General features: G+C 40.0%; 1 protein-coding gene across 6 annotated transcripts in view; it reads left to right on the top strand.

The window, feature by feature from the left end:
• LOC104597718 (protein serine/threonine kinase) overlaps positions 1-15,163 on the top strand; it is a 58,918-nt gene that overhangs the window by 15,316 nt on the left and 28,439 nt on the right. For 5 of the 6 annotated variants that reach the window (XM_088891360.1, XM_088891363.1, XM_088891362.1 and 2 more), the window contains exon 12: positions 531-659. The exons of the other annotated variant lie outside the window; for it this stretch is intronic. In XM_088891360.1, coding sequence (XP_088747486.1) covers positions 531-659 — 129 coding nt within the window. The remainder of the gene's footprint in view (positions 1-530; positions 660-15,163) is intronic. 6 annotated transcript variants of the gene reach the window in all.

Here is a 15,163-nt window from a genome sequence, read left to right as displayed (position 1 = left end):
TTCATCAATATTAATTTGCAGAAATGACCAATTGTTCAATTTGTTACAACTAGGAATTCCCTGCCACAATCATCTCATAATTTATAGAATGATCCATCTCAAACTCTTGCAGGGGGTCAATTTGCTCAATTCTTGCAGCATTGCCTGTGCCAATTGATTATTTAAGTGCAATATATATATGGGGTACATTCCTATTCCAAAGAACCAGGGTGACTACTGCATGATGTGCAGCTTGTTGTTTATATTTTGGTTCCACTTCCTAATCATAGTTTTGTGAGAACAACTCCCTCTCTCTCTCTCTCTCTCTTGTACAAGTGTACCTGCACTGTGCTTGTTTAGATGGTACAGTGGCTGTCTCATTCTTTTTCCCTCCCTGGATGACCTAGGCGAGAAAGGTTATCTTTTCTCCATATTTGATGATTGATATATATATGTCAGTTTTCCTCTTGCTCTCCTTGTAAAGTGGTATTGTCTATTTTTTTTCATTATAATTTCTGACTTGAGTTTCTCTATCACCAATACTTGTGCAGTTCATTGAAGGACAGAGTGATAGCGATACAGGTTATGATGAAGACAAAACTGTGGATAAAGGATGCCTCCATGATGAGGATGATGAGGCCAATGTCAGCAATTTGGATAACTTGCGCTTGGTAGATCAGGTAGATACTTTAAATTGTTTTCTATAACTCCTCCAATGATTCTGACTAGATCTGAGGAGATGTTACTTTGGGACTTTTGCAGTACCTGCGCTGGCACTGGGATTTTTTTTTGGGGGGGGGATAAATGTGAAACAACTAGTGAATTAGAAGGAGGTGAAGAGGTTAAAGGAAGAGGGATGCATACTGACTAGGGATAGGTTGTCTAAGAGAAACATTTTGTGCCTTCTTGGTAAATGATTATGGAGATCCCTACAGAGTATTGCAGCTTGTGGAACTCAAGTATTGACTATTGAGAGCAAGTATGTTGTTATTCCAATGAGTGGGATATTGGACTGGCTGAAAGGATCACTCCCCTCTATTTTGGACTTGCTGTGAGGAAGTTTGTTATCTATTCTCCCCTTTTCCATCGGCTTATGACTTATGAAATATGATCTACTCCCAGAATAAGGGAGATTCCACAAGGTTTATTTTTTGGTTTGCCCAAACTCTTTCGGTCTTTTGTATATCCAACCTTCACTCTTCAATACTTTGTTTTTTCTTTCTTGAAGAAAACATGGCTCTTGGTAGAGCAAAATGGAGGGACAGGATTTCTGTAGCCAACTCCAAATAGTTGAGATTAAGGCTGAGTTTAGTTGACTTGTCTTTCTTGAAACTTAGTTATGGAGGGATTTTGAGGGTAATGAGGTATGTTTTACCAATATTTTGTCCTCCTCATGGTGGGCTTGGATGGTTGATCCTCACCCTTTTTACTAATGAGATTACAGAAATTTTAGGGCTTGAACAGTCTTAGGTGTCTTATTATAACCAGGGACTTAGTGTCTTCATATCTCTTTTTCAATACAATATTCTTTTTCTAATCATTCATTTAATTTATTTTTAATGGATATTCATTTACAATTTAATGATACCCAAAATATTTAATCAGATATTCTGTCCTCTAATTAATTAACTGATATATTACCCATTCACTGGCATTGAATTCAGGCTGATAACCTGAAAACCATTATCTATCCTTGCGTGCTGCTTTTGTTCTTCATTTGGCATTAAATGAAGCCTGGGATGAAGGCATTGCTAGTTGGTTTACATGCATAATGCATTCTTTCATTTGTAATGAAATTGGCCAACAACAAGGGACCAATGTGAAAAACCAAACCAAAAGTCGAAAGGTAAATACAGAAGACCCAAACCACATAGACTGTCTCTATAGTGGAAGTAAGACCCTGGCATAAACCACTCTATCTTCCTTTTTTTTGACAAATTAACAGATTTTGTATTCAAATTCATGAAAGAATCCTTGCATGTCCAACCCAGAGAGAAGGAACAGTACAAAAAACTGCATGGTGCTGACCAAAACAAGAGAAATGCATTAATGCAAAACAGGTTTAAGCCCATGGGCATGGTGATGGTGGTCAATCTCAAATGTCTGAGGAAGGATACGGTTGAAATGGGTTTGAGGAAGACGGAAAGTGGCCGGACCTCTAGAGTGGCTGTGCTACATACCCTCCAGAGAGGGATCAGGCTGCTGTAGTTCCCTGCAGAATGACAGTGATCTAAGAGGAGAGGCAAGTTGGTCTTCAAGAAGAGAGGGAATTTTAGAGAGAGAGACCGGCTGGGAGAGAGAGTTTGGGTCTTGGACATCCCTCCAGTTGATTCAGGAATATCTATTGCGGATCTTTTGGCTAAATCTGGGGTGGATAGAAATTTTTTTGTATAGTGCTAATAGTTTGTCCCCTTAAGTGGGGTGATTTTATAGTTGTGGGATCTGGATGGTTTTGTATATCTTCTCATGTACATCCCCCCTTTTTTGCCCCTTTTGAATAATACAGTTATCCTTTCTCAAAAAATATCTATTGTTTATCTTTTTCTATTTCTTAATGCTTCTTGGTGACCCGGGCTGGTCATTGGACCAGACTGACTCGGTTCCAGTTTGAGATTGTTTAAACTGGGTCTGTGGTGAGTTGGATGTCTATGCTCTTAACAACATAGAGATTTACAACAGAGACCTGGGGCCTGGCATCCCCTAATCAGTTTAGTTGCACCTGCCCTGGCTAGGCTATCTGCAAGGGAATTGGCCAACCAGGGAATCCACCTGAACAAACAATTTTGGCTTCTTCCAATACCATATGCTTCCCTTACCAAAAATCTGAATCTTCAGTGTGGTTCCTCCTCTAAGGCGATCCAAGCAATAACCACTTGGCAGCCCCCTTCTATGATCACATCCATCTAGTTCTTTAATGCCAACAGCTTGAGGCCTTGAATTAGTGCCATTAATTCTGCTGTCAAAGAATTGTCAAAACCATCAGCCTCTGAAAAGCTTAATACAATGTTTCCTTTCTCATCCCTAATCACCCCTCTCACACCACAGTCACTAGGAATTTGAATCTGTCGGCTTCAGAAGGTTGCCAATTGAGCATTCTGTCAGGTTGAATTAGTGCCATTAATTCTACCATCAAAGAATTATCAAAAGAAAACCAACAGCCCCTGAAAAGCTCAATGCAATGTTTCCTCTCATCTCTAACCACACTCCCTCACACCTGAGTCACCTGGGTTGCCCGAACAACTCCCATCATGATTGAATTTGTATCTGCCGGCTTCAGAAGGTTGCCAATTAAGCATTCTGTGGGGTCTCGCAACAGAAAGGCTAGCAATTATTTCCATCTCCTTAGCAAATCATCCATCTTCACCCCACAAAATTCCTCACACAACAATACCCATTGAGTAACTTTAATAAAACCACCCTGGCTCCATGCAACTTCTGCAAGAGACTCCGCTAGGTTTTCAACCTTTTTTTTTGTTACTAGAAAAATCAGGGTAGCTTAGTAGGACTAAAAGTGAATTGAGAAGTATACACACTCTTCCATTATATCATGGGTGGTAACCAAATATACGGAAAATGAGAAGTGTACTTATAGTAGAGTTCCAAACTTGGCCTTGATTGTAACACATCCAGTATAATAAATGCCTCCCTATACATCCCCTGGACTATCTTGAAGGGAAATAACTGATCTATAATTCATCTAAACAAGCTGTTCATTTTCGATGCTAAAGATCTAGCCTCACTGATTATCAACAGTTCATGAGTTAACTGAATTTCTCTGTTATTAATGAATTTTTTTTGCAGATAAAAAAAACAGTCCATGAGTTATCTTTCAATATAAGCATGTGCCTCCCTAATTAGTTTTTGAGTTGTTTTAAATTCCATGGAATATATATAGGATGTTCTATATAAGACTAAGAGGATGTTTACATTTTTGGTTTTCTTTGTTGTATGTGTGAGATGTGTTAGTGGAATTTTTTTAGTATAATTTCTCACATAACATAATTCACCCAATTAGACTAATAATTGGGGTTTTTTGTTATTTGGGTAAGCCTCATTCAGGAAATCACGCAGATGTCCATTCATTACATCTCTGCTATGGGTAGATAAAACCTTTTGATTTTGATTCAGAAGTACAAATGAATAGATTAAACTAAGTATCAATTTTCTACAGAACTTTCCTTTGAAAATTCTGGTATATATTCCCTTTTTATTTGAGAGAATACCAACAAATAAATAAACAAATTTTTTATACATAAAGTTGTCTGAAACCCAGAAGGTTCAGACCTGTCTAGTAAGGAAAAATAAACCAGAAATGAAGAGAAAAAAAGAGAGAAGAGAAAAGGAGAAGAGAAGAAGAGAAGAGGAGAAGAGGAAGAGAGAAAAGAAGGGAATGTGAGGGTTCGGCCCTCTTGGTCTGCCGCCCCAAATGTCATTTAAATTAAGTCTTCAACATTAAGTGGTACAATGACAGGAATGCCCATCACTAGAAACAACAAAAAAATCTAACAGTACTGTAGACAAGAAGAACATATGAGCAGGTGGTGGGACCACAAGCTGGTCAACCATCCCCCTCAAGTTGGGAAAATATATTGATCATTCCCAACTTCAATGTGTTTGGTTCTATCATGCTGTATTGGGTTGTGAGCAATGTTGATGGCCGCTTAATTATCACAATACAACATCAAGGGTTTTTCAAACTCAATTCCCAATTCTGTAAGGAAAGACTTCAGCCATTATATTTCAGCAACACCATTAGCTATAGACTTGTATTCAGCTTCAACACTAGACAGAGCAACAACATTTTGCTTCTTGCTCCTCCATGGAACTAAATTTCCTCCAACAATGGCACAATACCGAGAAGTAGATCTCCTTTCATCAATACAACCTGCCCAATCTGCATCAGTGTATACTTCAATCTTCATATGGCCACTATTTTTAAAAGGTATACCTCAGCCTGGACACCTCTTCAAGTAGGCTAAAATTCTCTCAACAACAAGGAGGTGTGAGGTCTTGGGAGAGTGGATGTATTGACTAACAACACTTGTAGCATACGAAATGTCAGGGCGAGTCAGAGATAGGTAGAGAAGTTTTCCTACAAGCCGTTGGTACATACCTCTATCATCTAGAGGCTCACCATCCTCTACATTAATCTTATGATTTTGCTCAATGGGGAGTATCAACATGCTTAGCTCCTAGTTTTCCTGTCTCTTCCAACAGATCAAGAACATACATCCTTTGGGAAACAAAAATGCCATGCTTGAACCTCGCCACTTTTATCCCAAGAAAATACCTCAACTCACCTAGGTCCTTTACTTCAAATTCTTGATTCAGCAGTTGCTTAAGAGAGTTAATCTCATCAATATCACTTTCTGTCACCACAATGTCATCCACATACATAGATATGAGAGTCAAAGTAGATTCTTTCTTCTTAAAGAACAAAGTGTGGTCATATTTGGATTGAACATAGCCAAATCTTTCCAAAGCAAATCTAAATCTATCAAACCATGCCATTGGAGATTGTTTTAGACCATACAAATCTTTTTTCAACTTGCAAACTTTCTTACCAGTCTCTACACCATAGAAACCAGGAGGTAACTCCATATACACCTCCTGCAAGTCACCATTTAGAAATGCATTCTTAACATCCATTTGAAACAGAGGCCAAGATAAGTTAGCAGCAAGAGATAGTAAAACCTTGATGGTATTCATTTTTGCAATTGGTGCGAAGGTCTCCAAGTAGTCAATACCATAAGTTTGAGTGTATCCCTTAGCCACCTACACCCAACATGCTTCTTCTGTCTTGGTTGATCAACCAGTTCCCAAGTATCGTTCTTTACAAGGGCATCCATCTCAGCCTTCATTGCTTCCTTCTACTCAGGAACAACAAGGGCCTCTTGAACTGTTCTAGGAATGGGAATGGCAGCAATGGAGGCTAAAAATGACTTATATGATGGTGAAATGTGATCATAAGAAAGGAAATGAGATATACAATGGGCAGGGGATGAGGTACACTGACGTTTCCCCTTACGTACTGCAATTGGAAGGTCAAGGTCAGCTAAGGATGGCAGAGGTATAGTAGTGGAAGAGGGTATGTCATCAGTAGTAGGAGGTAAGGAGGAAGTAATGCCTGAATCTGGTGTTGTAGAAGAGATAGGAACTGGCTTGGACTGATCATTACCAGAACCAACTTGCCGCCACCATCTTTTGTGAAACACCCTCAATTCTTTACACTTCTGACAACTCCCTTCAATACACTCCCCTCCACTTGCTGGAATGGGCAAAGGAACATCTCGACCAAACACACCTTGCTCACTACTCTCCCTCTAAGGTGAAACCCTAGGGTAATAAGGGACATCTTCAAAGAAGGTGACATCCATGGATGCAAATTTGGTTCTCGAGACATGGTCATAGCAACAATACCCCTTTTGATTTTGTGCATACCATAAGAAAATTCATTTGGCAGCCTTGGGATCAAATTTTAAATGGGTAGGCCCAAGGATTTGGACAAAACAAGTGCAACCAAAGGTTTTTGGAAGAACAAAGAATTGCTCCTTATCAGGATACAATAAGTTAAAAGGAGTTTTCATGTCCAAGGCCCGTGAAGGAATCCTGTTAATGAGATAAACAACAGTAAGAATGGCATCCCCCCAGAAACGAATAGGAACATTACTATTCAGCATGATGCTTGTTGCAACTTCAAGGATGTGTCTGTTTTTCCTCTCAACTACATTTTGCTGAAGTGTACGAGGACAAGTGCTCTGATGAATCATTCCATGTTCAAGGAGATAAGAGGATAGGGGTTCTACAAAATATTCTTTGGCATTATCAGATCTGAGAGTTTTTATGTTAACCTCAAAATGAGTCAGTATCATTTGATGAAAAATGCAGGTCAAAGTGGGAACCGCATCCCAAGAGCGCATGAGGTAAACCTATGAAAAACGAGAGTGGTCATCAACAAACAATAGAAAGTATTTGTACCCACCATAGTAGGAATATGATAAGGCCCCCAAACATCAGTATGCACAATTTCAAAAAGAGCAAAACTTCTTTTATTACTTTGTGAATAAGTTGATCTACACTGCTTTGCCAATTCAACACTCACACTTCAGGCTGGACACTTGGATTGACTCAAACAAATTTGGAAAAAGATTCCTTTAAAGACCCAAAAGAGAGATGACCCAATCGATTATGCCAAAGCATAATCTGACTCACAGACTGTGACACAAAAGACTCCCCATCTTCTTTCCTCTTCCTAGGTGGATGTTCAAGCAAGTAGATTCCATTCGTCTCACGATCAGTCCCAATCACCTTCCTGGTAGTCAGATCCTAGAAAACACAATGATTAGGGAAAAAAGTTACTGAACAGTTCTGGTGTTTAGTGATACTACTGGCAAAAAAGCATATTAGTGCTTAGTTTAGGAACATGCAGAGCTGAGGATAAGGAAATAGCATTAGAGACATTGACGTCTTCCTTGCCTGAAATAGGGACAAGAGAGCCATTAGCAATAGACACTTTGTCTCTGCCAGAGGACAAGCAATAGGTGTGAAATAATGAAGATACACTCGTCATGTGATCAGATGCACCTGAATCAATAATCCAAAAATGGCTAGTGTTACCTGGGGTAGAGGCATGATAGGCAGAGGTCCTTGTACCTGATTGAGCAAAAGCAGAGGTGGAAGTAGAAAGAAAGTGTCCAGAGCCACCAACTTCACTCTTCATCTGAGATAAAGCAGCCCTAGCAGCAACCAATGCATCAAGAGAACAAGACCTAGTGTTGGGAGTGGATGGAGCTCTTGTGGTCACAACTGTAGATGAAGCTCCTTTGGTTATAGATGCATTAGTATTTCCCTTCTTGTTCCTAAGTCTTTTTGGAATTAGTTGAGGATGAAACTTCCAACAAGTGTCCTTAGTATGTTTTGGCTTCTTATAGTAGTCGCAAAACGCATCCCTCTTTCCATCCTTCTTTATCTCCCTCTCCTTATCACATCCAATCTTTGGTTTTATAGCTGCTAAAGCTGATTCCACAGATGGGATCTGCAACATAACTTTCCTTCTACTCTCGTCACTGTGTACCAGAGAGTAGGCTTGAGATAAAGAGTCACACTCTCTAGTGAGAAGATTTGAGAATATTTGAAACAATAACCTTTGGTCTACAACCTTTTAGATTTCAGAATATGTGGTTGACTCACCTGGACTTTGTGCATCTGATTGGGGATTGGTGGAGAGAAGAGTTAAGAGGGGTGAAATGGAAGGGAGTGAGATTCCACAAAAAGCTGAAGAGGTTGAGATCCAAAATTAAGGATTGGAACAAGGAACATTTTGGAAGAGTAAAGGAGCAAAAAATTAGTTTATTGTCTAGGATTGAGGAATTAGATTCCAAAGAAGCCCAAAGGATGATGAGTGAGCAAGAAAGGGTGTTAAGAAGAAATGTAAAGAAGGATTTGGAAGAGGTCCTTTTAAGAGAGGAAATTTCATGGAGGCAAAAGTCAAGACATAAATGGATTAAGGGGATGGGAACACAATTTTTCCATGCGCTGGCCAATGGGAGGAGAAGAAAAAATTTCGTGGCCAAGTTAGAGGTGAATGGGGAGGAAGTAACAAATCAAGATGAGATAGCAAGGTTGTTTGTGGATCACTTCAAATCAATTGATAGATCCAAAGCACCTGGTCCAGATGGCTTCACAATGGCTTTTTATCAAGATTGTTGGGATGTGGTTAAAGAAGATCTTGTTGGGGTATTTCAGGAATTTGTTGATAAAAAAAAGGTAAGCCCTGGAGTTAATGCAACCTTCTTAGCCCTTATCGCAAAGAAAATAGATGCAAAGCACCCTAAGGATTATAGGCCGATTAGTTTGGTGACAAGCATATATAAAATCTTGGCCAAAGTACTACCATTCATCATTAGTCAAGAACAAGGTGCATTCGTGCAGGGAAGGCAAATAATAGATCGGATCCTAATAGCAAATGAGTGTGTGGAGGACATGAGAAAGTCAGGGAGCCAAGGTTTTGTGTGTAAGCTAGACTTAGAGAAAGCTTATAATCTTGTGGATTGGAGTTTTTTCCTAGAGATCCTTGGGTGTTCCTGGCTTTGGAGATAGATGGTGCAACTGGGTAAAGGGATGTATTAGTTCTTGCCATTACTCAGTCTTGGTCAATGGGATGGTCAGAGATTTTTTCCCAGCCTGTAGAGGCCTTAGACAAGGTGACCCACTCTCCCCGTTTCTTTTCACCTTAGTGGTAGATGCTTTCAGTAGATTAATCTCTAAGGCAGATAGGGAAGAGGAGGTGAGTGGTTGGAGGATAGGAAGGAACAATGTCCGGGTAACCCATCTACAATTTGCTGATGATATCATAATATTTTGTGAAGGGGGTGACAGGCAAAAAGTGAGGAACCTTAGAGCATTGTTATAGTAGTTTGAGAAGGCTTCCAATTAGAAGATAAACATGGATAAGAGTTGTGTGGTAGGAGTCAATATGGATGAGGAGAGTATTCAGTCTGTGGCAGATTGTCTAGGTTGTCCTGTCTCTTCGTGGCCCTTGCAGTACCTAGGTCTCCCTCTAGGGGCTAACCCAAAAGAGAGTAGTTTTTGGAACCCGGTTTTGGAAAAGTTTGAGAAAAGATTAGCTGCTTGGAAAAGGAACTATATCTCTATAGGGGGTAGAGTGACTTTATTGAGAGCCACCCTAGCGAACCTACCGATCTATTTCTTATATGTTTTTAGGATTCCTAATAGGGAAGCTAAGAAGTTGGAGAGATTAATGAGAAATTTTCTTTGGGAGCCAGGGGAGGAAAAGAAAGATCATTTAATTATTGGGAAATAGTATGTAGGAGCAAAGAGGAAGGTGGATTGGGGTTAGGAAGGTTAACTCTCTAGAATAAAGCCCTCTTAGGAAAATAGTTGTGGAGATGCCTAGAGAAAGGGAGAGGTTGTGGCATGAAGTGATAGCGAGTATACATGGCAGACTGGAAAATGGATGGGATGTGGGTGTATCACGGCAAGCAACGTCGGCATCTCCTTGGAAAGCAATCCAAAGTATCCTCCTTTAATTTCTCAACCTTGTCAGGTATGATGTCAACTTTGGTAACTCTGTTTTATTCTGGGAAGACACTTGGGTGGGTTCTGTTGCTTTAAAGGACCAATTTCCGTCCTTTATTCTATTTCCCTTTACAAGGAAAAAGCTATCTCTCATTTTCTACCTTCTCCTTTTTCACCCTCGTCCTTAAGTTGGGACCTTGGCTTTCGGAGAGGGTTGAGGGATGATGAACTTAACAGTGTTTCAGACCTGTTGTCTCTGCTTGGCAATGTCTTTTTGGACCCTCTTAGTGTGGATGTGAGATTATGGTCCCCTCATCCAAAAGGTTACTTTTCTTGTGCTTCCTTTTTCAAGGCTCTTTGCTCTTCCTTGAGTCAGTGGGGTTTTCCAACTAAGGAGATTTGGTCTAGACCTGTTCCACCTAAAGTTGTTATTTTCTGCTGGGAGGTGTTTTATAGAAAGATTAATACCTTGGATTTCTTGCAGAGGAAAAGGCCTTTCATGTGTTTATCCCCTAATTGGTGTGTACTTTGTAGGGCTAGTGGTGAGGATTGCTCCCACCTACTTGTATCTTGTTCCTTTTCTAGAGCTATTTGGAGTGGATTTTCTCTTTATTTGGGTGTAGGTGGAATCTGTCCACAGATTTAGGCCAACTGTTTGATCCCTCCTTTTTTGTGTGGCCAACAAAAAAGGAAAATTGATGTGGAGATGTATTAGAGTAGCTGCATTGTGGACAATCTGGGAAGAAAGGAACGCAAGGATTTTCAAAGAAAAAGAAAGAAGCATTCAGGCCATTGAGGATTGTATATTGACTAGGGTCATTCACTGGTTGAGAACTTTGGACTACTTTCATACCTTTTCCTTTGATGATATTTGGAGAAACTGGGTAGTGGTGGCTAACAGCCATACATGAAGGACAGGGAATCTGTAGTGTGGACCCTTCCGCTTGAAGGATGGGTAAAGTTGAACTTTGATGGCAGCAGCCAAGGAAACCTAGGCTCATCGGGGATAGGAGGGGTGCTGAGAGACATGGAGAAGTGGTACAAGGTATTCAGATTGCAGAACAATTAGGGGTTCAGCACTTGGTAGTTGAAGGAGACTCTCAAATTGTGGTGGGATGGTTGAAAGACCCAGCTTCAGCCATGGGGCAACACCGAGATTTATTAAGGAGAGTAAACTGGCTTACAAGAAATATGACTGTTACCTCTCTATGGGTGGGAAGATCAGCAAACACCTTAGAGGATGGGTGAGCTAAGCAGGGGGCTACAAGGGAGCAGCTATTTTGGGCTGCTTTGTAATTTTATTTATGGTTAATTCTGTTTTATTTTGATGTAATACTTTTCTGAAGAGGTAACAGCTCGTGCCTCTTCAGTGGTGTTTCTTCTGATTTAATAAATTTCTTCATTCATAAAAAAATGTCATAGTTAGAGTTCGGCCCAGCCAGGAATTCAAGCTCTCTATTTTTCTCAACCAATTTCCTGTATGTAGCAGCATTCTTTTGGCTCTCCCATTCAATAGTCTCAAGGTGATCAATCTCATACCACAATGATTTCAAGGTGGAGAAATAGACTGACACAGATTTCTCCTCCTGTTTAAGATTATTCACTATTCACCTCCATTTTCAGTTCATAGGCTCTAGCACCATTAAGGGTCTGAGAATAGGCTTTCTTAATATTGTCCCAAATCTCCTTGGCTGTCTTTGCCCAAAGATAGTTTCTACTGATATGGGGCTGCATAACCAAGTCATAACCATTTAGTTTTCTTGAACCCGTTTAGAAAGGGAAGGGTCCTCCTGGGCTGCATAACCAAGTCATAACCATTTAGTTTTCCCCTCCCTCCAATGTCCATCAGAGCTGATTGGGCCCATTCCAAATAGTTTGTTCCATCAACTTGACTGTAGTAATCTCAAATGAACTGTTATCAATAGAGTTTACAGCTCCAACAAGTCCATCTCCATTTGGTTGGTTCTCATTTCTAGCCATTTCCATGCTGAAGTGGACCAAAAATAATCACTGAATGAGGAGTACAGCATTGTCCAAAACCCTTTTCTAAGCAAAAGTTCCAGGTACTGACCAAAAAGTACTCAAAGGAAGCAGAGAACAGTCCGTACAGGTGCAGAGGCCTTTTTACAAACACAAGGTGGGCAGTAGAGGAGACCACACTGTCAAAAAGTAATACAGCCCAGAGAACAGTCCGTACAGGTGCCCAATAACAGTCCAAGAGAAACATCAACCAGCAGTACTGATTCCAGAGATATATTCAGCCACTCGACAGTCCAAAAAATATGAAAACAACCCAGAAATTTCTGGGGCTAAAGCAGTCTATAAGAGCAGCCGAATAGCTGTACTATTTTCGAAGAATTTTTGGACACTTTAACAGTCCAGAAAAATAAAAACAACCCAGAAATTACTGGGCACCACTCTCAATCTCTGATTTAAGCTCTAAATCAAAACCAACCTGTTTTCTCCGATTTTTTCCAGGTCACCGGACAAGTCTCCAAGAGATTTGAATCTTGGGCACCTTCTTCGATCTCGAATGACCTCCAAGAACCAGGTGACTCAAGCTGAAGCTTCCAGCCCCAGAACACTCTCATGTAGTCGGCTGGTCAACACCTACATGAGAGCCCAAGCCAGGTTTAAGCCTGTTCTGATACCAAGTTCTCTGAAGCCAAGAAGGTTCAGACCTGTCTAGTAAGGAAAAATAAACCAGAAATGAAGAGAAAAAAGGGACAGAAGAGAAGAGGAGAAGAGGAAGAGAGAAAAGAAGAGAATGTGAGGGTTCGACACTCTTGGTCTGCCGACCCAAATGTCATTTAAATTAAGACTTCAACATTAAGTGGTATAATGATAGGAATGTCCCTGTCACTAGAAACAACAGAAAAAATCTAACAGTATTGTAGACAAGAAAGAACATATGAGCAAGTTGTGGGACCACAAGCTGGTCAACCATTTTCTCTAGACATAACAAGCAGATAGGTATCATAATCATATTTCATCAATAAGGCTACAAATGGCCTTTAAATTGTGGTTATGTGCATTATCATGGTGTGAGGAACCATAATAAGCCAAGTTTCATGAACAAGGTTGTAGATGGTTTCCCCCCCTCACACATAGGTTATTATGATGTGAGAATCATAGTCATCCAAGTTTCATGAACAAGGCTATAGATGGCCCACTCACCCAAATTTTAAAGAGAAAGTCAAGGCTTGGTGGAATAGTTTGGCCGCACCTGCAATGTGGGAAGGCCAAAAGTTCCTAAAGAACCTTCAATTGTTGAAAAAGGAGATCAAGGAGTGGAATAGGGAGAAGTTTGGGAGATTGGAGGAGAAGATAGTTGATTTGATTTCTTAGATAGAGGCAATAGATAGCAAAGAGGTAGAAGGAACTTTTGGTGAAGGTGAAAAGGAGCTGAGATGGAACTTGAAGAAAGAACTAGGGGAGACCTTATTGAGAGAGGAAATATGCTGGATGCAAAAGTCAAGAGAGAGAGATGGATCAAAGAAGGTGATGGAAATGCAAAATTTTTCCATGCCATTGCAAATCGAAGGAGAAGGAAGTGCATGATTACCTCTTTTGTGGTGGGGGAAAATTAGATCACGGATCAAGATGAGATTGCCAAAACATTCTCAGAGCATTTAGGCCAATTTATAGAAGACCCCTAATTGAGAGGTGGAGGATTGAAGGCATTGATTGGGAGACATTGGAGGAGACTCAAGTCCAATTTCTAGAAAAAAGGTTTGAAGAGAGAGATTTAGGAAGCCGTTTTTTCTATGAATAGATCAAAATCACCAGGACCCGATGGTTTCACAATGGCATTCTATCAAGATTGTTGGGACATAATTAAAGAAGATTTGATCATAGTGTTTAATGAATTCTATAGGAGAGGGGTGATAAGTCCGGGAATGAACTCTACTTTTTTAGCATTGATCCCATAGAAGAATAATGCCAACCAACATAGGGATTTTAGGCCAATAAGTCTAGTCACCATTATTTACAAGGTGATAGCAAAGGTGCTGTCTTTGAGGATTAAAAAGGTGATCTCCCCAATCGTTTCTCAAGCTCAAGGGGCCTTTGTGCAAGATAGACAGATTATTGATAAAATCTTAATTGCTAATGAATGTGTGTAGGCTCAAAAGAGATTAAAGAGGAAGGGAGTGTCTATCAATACTGGATTTGTAAAAAGCCTATGACTTGGTGGATTGGAACTTCTTGATTGAAATTATGAGGAGTTGTGGATTTGGAGACTTGTGGTTTAAATGGATCAAGGGATGCCTACAAACTTGTCACTTTTTAGTAATAGTTAATGGGACAGTGTATGATTTCTTTGAAGGATTCCGTGGGCTTAGGTAGGGTGACCCCTTTTCTCCTTTACTATTTACTCTGATTGCTGAAGCCTCAAGTAAATTGATTTCAAGAGCAAATGGTGTGCAATTATTTAGGGGTTGGTCAGTTGGGAGGGATAATGTATTAGTCACCCATTTACAATTCTCAGATGATATTCTTATTTTTTGTGGAGAAAGTAGGGAGGGAGAGGAAAATTTGAGGCTGGTTGTGAAACTCTTTGAGAGAATGTCTAATTTGAGGATTAATTGGTTGCCACACTAATTTTTCTTGTAAATCCTTTCTACATTCGATGGTTGCCACACAATCTTCTCTTCATTTTCCAGTCAAATAATTTGGTGCCCTCCTATTCCCCCTAAAATCAATGCTTTTTGTTGGGAAGTTTTTCATGGTTGTATTAATACCTTTGACGTACTTCAAAGGAAAAGACCAAATTGGTGCTTGTCCCCTAATTGGTGTGTCTTGTGTAAATTGAGTGGTGAGACTGCTTTCCACCTTCTTATTATCTTGCCCTTTTGTTAGTTTTATTTGGATTTGATTTACTTACCTTTTTGGGTGCAGGTGGACCTCTCCTGACAGGGTGGAAGGTTAATTCAACCCTAATGATATCAGTGGTAAGACAAGGAGGGGAAGGATTCTTTGGAGGTGTACTAGAGCAGCAATTCTTTGGACCATTTGGGAGGGAAGCAATGATAGAATATTTGAAAGTAAAGAAAAAGCAAGGAAGCTTTAGTTGAAACAATAACATTGAGGGTGGCACATTGGGTAAAAAGCTTGAAGCTGCTTTCAGTTTTTAAGGTCGAAGACT

This window comes from Nelumbo nucifera, chromosome 7 (assembly GCF_055504915.1).
Source record: "Nelumbo nucifera cultivar China Antique chromosome 7, China Antique-T2T, whole genome shotgun sequence".
Classification (NCBI taxonomy): domain Eukaryota; kingdom Viridiplantae; phylum Streptophyta; class Magnoliopsida; order Proteales; family Nelumbonaceae; genus Nelumbo; species Nelumbo nucifera.
The sequence above is the reverse complement of the archived record's forward strand: the minus strand, read 5'-3'. Positions and strand labels throughout refer to the sequence as shown.